At 46.9% G+C, this 6473-nt stretch overlaps 1 protein-coding gene across 1 annotated transcript in view; it reads left to right on the top strand.

The window, feature by feature from the left end:
• Positions 1 to 214: 214 nt before the first annotated feature.
• Positions 215 to 6473, top strand: part of nrg3b (neuregulin 3b) — a 171377-nt gene continuing 165118 nt past the window's right edge. Inside the window, exon 1 of the mRNA XM_053414187.1 lies at positions 215 to 1119. Within this exon, the coding sequence (XP_053270162.1) occupies positions 279 to 1119 (841 nt within the window). The 5' untranslated portion in view covers positions 215 to 278. The remainder of the gene's footprint in view (positions 1120 to 6473) is intronic.

Genomic DNA, 6473 nt, shown 5'->3' with positions numbered 1-6473 from the left:
ATAGTGCTTGTGTATGCATTTGAGTGCTGTGCCAGATTTTAATTAGTAGTGGCTACGTGACAGTGAGTGATTGTGTCTGCTTGTGGGCGCTTGTGTGTATGTGTAACGTTTGTGCATGTAGATACAGTATATAGTCAAGCCATTGTGCGTGTGTACTATAGCTTAAGATGCCCAGCTTTTCTTCTGCACCACATCCCCTTCCTAGTACGTGTCCTTGTGTCGTTTGGCCACCTGTTTGACCTCCCGTCCATATTCAAGAGACCAACCCCTCCAGCAGGATGAGTGAGCGCTCCGGTGCGAGCACTCTGGCAGCCATGACGCTGGAGGAGCCAGGGGCTGAACAGGCATCTCCCCGAGCCCCGGGCCCTCTCCGCTGTGGCCCCTGTGCTGTGTGGCCTCGCCAGCAGACATGGCTGTGTGCCGTTCCCCTGGTAATGGGCTTTGTGGGACTGGGACTCAGTCTCATGCTGCTGAAATGGATTGTGGTGGGATCTGTACAAGACTATGTCCCTACTGACCTGGTGGATCCTAAAGGTAGCATTGGACAGGACCCTATATTTCTCTCTAAACCCAGTGCCATGCCCAAGGGGCCCGACATTTCCACTGCCACCACTACTTCGACTGCCTCTACCACAACGATAGTGTCCACGACCACGCCACTAGCTGCGGATGGCACCGCCCCAGCGCCAAGAACTCGAATCGGGCCACCAGCAAACCACTCAGCCAACGGCAGCACTGCCAACGGGGATGGCAACCGCGCACCACACCTTCACAATCGCGTTGGCACCCGCATTAGCGGCCCTGTGGTCACCTCCTCCACCACCCGGGCCACCCGACTCCCCCCTCCGCCCAGCGGTAAGGAGGTCACCCCTCGCAGCACTGTCAGAAAAGGAAGCGCTAGCAATGGACATAATGGGGCTGGCAACTCGAAGCCGGGGCAGACGTCTGCTACCGTCGCCACCACAGCACCCACTACATCTACCGCTACTGTGAAGACCACCGCCAAGGTGCAGCCGACCAGCTCCCAACCAGTACCACCGGTGAAGCCCACGTCACGCTGGGGTCACGGGCGCCAGGGCAAGGGCCCGGCAACACGACCACACCACCGCTTCCGAACACGTGAGTTCACTTTACAGGATTGAGCTGCTGGTGTGGATGGTGGAGTGCGTCTGTGTGGGGTTATCAGTGGAGCTGGAGATGAGGGTCTCCAGAGAACTCTTCTCTGGGCCTTTACGGTTGTAATAATAGTCTGCCACCATAGCTACGAGTTATCACATAACTATATGCTTGGGTAGGAAATATGCTTTGATATGACTCATGATCTCCGAATATAAATGATTTCTCTTCATATCTACATGGAAAGTGGATACAGCAGCAGCTTAACATTAATCGTATTCATTAGCACAGGCAGATATCAGGGGATATTCTCAGTATTTTCACCCCTCTCGTCTTTATCTTTTACTTGTGCATTAATCCGATATGAATCTTACCACCGGAGGAGGTTTTTTTCACACACTCCTTTAAGTACCATTAAAGGCACAGCTCCATCCAGTAGAATTCATTTTGTTTTGTCGGCTAGACAAAACTAGCTCGGATTTTGTTATTAGAAACAACAAACAACAGGAGCAGGTGAGGTGTGGAAGTGAGAGAAAGGTTAGCTCTCACCTCCTGTCTAGAGGAATCAGATACAGCAAGGCCACACATCCCATTTAGATGAGAGGATACTGGGAGCAGAGTGTCGCAGGTACTGTTTTCACACTGCGGGGAGATACAGAGAGGGGGAGAGAGAAACGAGAATGGCTCGGTGGGAAAAATAGACACAGGGATGAGAGCAAGGTTCTAGAAGCAAGTGGAAAAAGACGAGCTTGGAAATGGAGGAAAAGGAGGAAAAAGACTTTGAAATACAACACAAAGCTGAAGATGGTGGCGAAGGAAGGAAGAGAATGCGGGAGGCATAACAAAGCAGGGGAATGAAGAGTGGGAGCAGGGAGAAGAGAGAGATGGCAGATGGAACGGGCTAAGTGAGGGAGAGGCTTGAGGGAGATACAGGGTTTAAAGCAGGGGAGCTGTGAATTTTGCATATTTAGCATTGTGTAAAGAGGGAAGGCTTCCTGATTATTTATTCCACGAGGGACATGTTTTTTAACATCACAAGATATTTTTTTCCGACGTAGGCGGGGCAGGATGTGAGAGTAGTCATGACTCCTGACTGGATATGACTGTGCGAGATTTAGTTCCTCTCCAACTCGAGGTTCTCACTTTTCTTTCTTTTTATCAAATTTAGCAGGAGCACAAGATTTCATTTCATTTTGCAGTTTTGATTTAACTCTGCCTTTTGGCACAGGGTCATTTGACCATTACTTTGCGTTTTCACCTCCGCTTCCTCTCATTGCAACAAGAAGAATACAGTAACAAACAAGTGTGGGATCAACATGACCCGGCAAAAAATATGAGTCAATGGATCCATCACGCGAGCGGATTATTTAATAATCAGTTTCCTGTTCTCTTTTTTCAGCAAAGTGCTCTAGAGGGCAATGACAAAACATTAATATGAAATCTGAAACCATTACCCCACATTTCTGGTGTGGGTTGTTTGCTTGGACGGCGGTTCCAGTCTATTCCTCTCGTTTATCTGCTGGACGCGTCACTGGCATCGATTCGATAAGCAAACAGGGATCAAGTGACGTAATTTCCTTCCTTTTTAACTCAGGGCAAAAAATATTTCCAGTATAGCTGGGTGAGCATTGGATATTTAGCCACATATACTCTGTATATCCGGCTCTATTTCCCAACTGGCTGCGGTTAGCTTGAATTTGGCATAGAATTGATTTTAATGGTGACGGAAGTATAGCAATGGCCACTGAGAATCCTCAGACTCCTCCCGCAGCATAATCTCCAGAGTCAATTACGTCACTCCACAAAGAGCTGCCGAGCGGCTGAGCGCTGCCAAACCGGGGCAGCCCCCCTCGTGTGAACATCAGGGAGCATCTGTCTGTCCTGGGTACCCTGGAAGGACACAGCCTCCAAAAGCTAAAGTACACTTAGTAAAAGTTTCCTCAGCTATTGAAAGCTTTAAGAAATTAAAAAAGATAATATTGGGGTGCCTGATGTTTTTGGTTCGGTCTCCATCCTCCATGTTGACCCCATGTATGTCGACCCGGGAAAGCTCACTGAATTTTAAAATCGATAGAGATGCTTCTTTAAAAACCTCCAAGTTGGCACGTAAAGATAAAATCTGTAATAAAATAGCTTGGACCGAGAACATAAGATGAACTAATGGAAGCTGTGAACTCTCAACCCTGTGTCCTGTTTTCCAATAGCATCACCATGGCAGCCTGCATCACTGTAGCTCTTTGATAAGCACTGGCAATAACAGATGAGGTCGGTGTCGGTGATAAAAACACTTCCTGCAAAAGAATCGAGATATTTGCAGGGAAATATTCGGTGGTTCTGCTCCTGTCGGTCACTTCTTGATAAAAGATCATGTTTACTTGAAGTTGTAAATATGACCTTTGAAGAAATATGTGATTTAAAGGAAGAAAGATGGGTCTCAACCGTAAAGTGTAAAGATGGACGACATGAGAGTGAAGCCAAAGCATCTCCATCAGTATAGGTGATCAACCCTGCCTCCTCCATGTTAGGGGATGGGACAGAGACCAATTATCCATAACGTTTTTGCTGCTATTAACATGATTGACAGCCGAGACTAACTTACAATTGGTCGAACTTGTGGGCTCTGGATCTAAATGTGCTGTTACCTCAACCAAGAAAATCATTGCTGATTGTATTCACCAGTTGGTTATTTTCAAATTGGTGCCGGACTGTTGTTTTCATGCTGTAAATCCACTGGTTTTGTTAAACAGACAAATGCACTATCATCTACCACCCCTCCCAGGATTTGTAAAGGCTTTGCATGGAATCAAGTTCAACAACAGTAACATTTTGAGCATATGGCGAGAAATAAATTCTTAGTTTTCACTGTGGACCTGCACCACTGACAGTCAGGCTATTCTACTCTGCTCCTCGTGTTGACACTGTTGATATTGAACTGGATATTACTTGAATCCTCACCACCCCTGTCCCGGTAATATTTATTTATATGACCCTGGTGTACAGCGTTCATGTCATCCTATATGCACGACACTAACGCAGCCTTTCATGAGGATAACTCTGGATTTTGAGTGCAGCCTCTTCTGGAGCAGGGCCGTTTCGAGGCCGCTGTAATAGTATGTAGAGTCGAGAGTTTATGACACTCGGTAATGACGCACAAGAAAACGTCTGATGATGAGGGGCTCCATAAAACATGGCTTCAGGTGCGGTCCTGGGTTTCAGGTAATCTGGACTGCGTATAGGAGGCAGTAACGTGATTTTCGCTCCGGTGAAGACCTAAATGAATCTCTGTGTCCTGGAAGAAGGACAAGCTCTGTCCTCAGGGGATAATGACATATTTTACCTACTCCTTTTGTTTTTCTGTTTTCCCCGCCTCGCTCCCCTCGCTCTCTCTCTCTCTCGACATTTCCCCACGGTTATTGGGTCGGCTCTTGGCGTCATTGTATCCCTCCATCTATTTTTTGCTTTGCTTTTATGCTTTCCGCCTCCTTTTTATACGTTAGCGCCCCAGCTCACATTTATGCTCATAAATATGGGCAGATAAAGAAGATCTGGCACACAAACACAGGCGTGTAGCATGCGTGTGCCCACACTCATGAATCTATCATATGTTTGCTGCGTTTGAGGCTCTCGTGTATCCGGCTCTATTCTCTACATGCAAGCCCCATTGGCCCAGAAGTGGGGACATAGCAGGCGAATGGAGCGGTGCACAGTAAATGCCTGTTGGGAAACCATGGGATGCTGTGTTGGCTCAGGTCCGCCTCTAAGACACACTGAAATCTCCCTCAGCAAAGCGTGCTTGTAATTCCCTGCACATCTCACCAGCCTGAGTCCAGACCTGTGAAATCGCCGGTCACATTCAAAGGTCTTTGTCGAGCCATTCAGAGGGGGCGGGGGGGGGGGGGGGTGCTTGAACGTCCACAGTTTGGGAGAAACAACCGAGTCAGTTGTGTGCGTGGACTCATTTCGGGAGTGTCATCCAACAGAAGACGAGGAAAGTGACACTGCTATCAAGGCTGCTGTAAATCACCCGACTGAAACAACAGCTATTAAATCAGAGCAGCTGTGCACTAAAGGCATTAAAAGAGATGAAAAAGTGTTGTTGCTGCTCTCCCTGTGGGTTTAATTTATCATCTGGCTCCTTTTGGCACCTGAGGAAATGAGTCAGGAGGCTGCTGTGCTTATACTTAGCTCCACATCCCACCACTGGCTGTCCACAGCTTTTTCTTTATGGTTTACTGAATTCTCAAGTGCGTTATCACTTCTCTATCCTATAAAATGATTAAGCATAAACAAATTTGATAGCCTCGTGAACGGCCGGCCGACTTAAGCAGACTTTTCTTCGCCGCAGATTCTGCTGTTTCCTAAAAAAGTGACATCGGCAGATGGATAAATAGTCGCTGTGATTGGTCGGAGCAGATTCACCTCCCTCCCAAACAGAAAACAGATTAACAATGTCATACTGAAAACTGGGGCGTTAACAAAATGGCATTTCGGTCTGAATAATGAGCTGGCACCGGACAGCTATGAATTCAAAAGAGTGGTCGGATATATTTTTTTATCCCCAGACAGAAAATTACAGGAGACTGACATCGTCGTTGTCTCTGATGTCACATAAAAAAAGAACAGATGTTTTTTCACGACGCGCAGGCCGCTGTGTTTTGAGCCGACTATACATGAGGCCCGCACAAAGTACTTCTGTAGGACCAGTGGAGCGTGTAAGGGGGATTAAAAACAAAGATATAAATCCAGTTTGCCTCTCTCTCGCTCTCTCTCCAGGGAGGTCAGCCTCAGATTTGCCAGGCTGCCTCTAAGGCCCCTCTGTCCCTCCTGAGACATGCTCGGCTTGTTCGTTGTGGCTGGGCCAGAGTGTGCAGCTGCACCCATTTACAATTACTGTATCTTCCTCATCGGGGGGCAGAGCTCTCGGTCGTCGGATTCAGATCATTTAGAGCTGAAAGCAACCAGGAGATATCATATTTAATTGCAGATCTACTCGACTCTTGTTGTTCTAACCCTCAGAACAGCAGCATCGAGTTATCACCTTGACTAATACACCTCTTTTTCTTCTAATTGAATAATGCTTTGCTCCTGGGAATGACTTGATGACTCTGGTGGCCACTGTAAATCAATTGAGGAGGTTTTTCAAAATGTTAATTAATGTGAAATGTTAGAAGTTATTCATATAATCATTGTAAAGGAGGCATTATTAAAAACCCATGCCTGCAGACATGCTTTGTGTTATTTTTCCCACCGTGCGCCCATTGGCCTCCAGTGTTCTTCTTATCGTGTACGTATGCAATCTGAAAAAAACTAAAAAGCCTCAGTTCTTCTCCTCCATTTAATCAGACATTCTTTTTCTG

The sequence above is a fragment of the Pleuronectes platessa genome, chromosome 21 (assembly GCF_947347685.1).
Source record: "Pleuronectes platessa chromosome 21, fPlePla1.1, whole genome shotgun sequence".
Classification (NCBI taxonomy): Eukaryota; Metazoa; Chordata; class Actinopteri; order Pleuronectiformes; family Pleuronectidae; genus Pleuronectes; species Pleuronectes platessa.
This window is presented reverse-complemented; position numbering and strand designations above follow the sequence as displayed.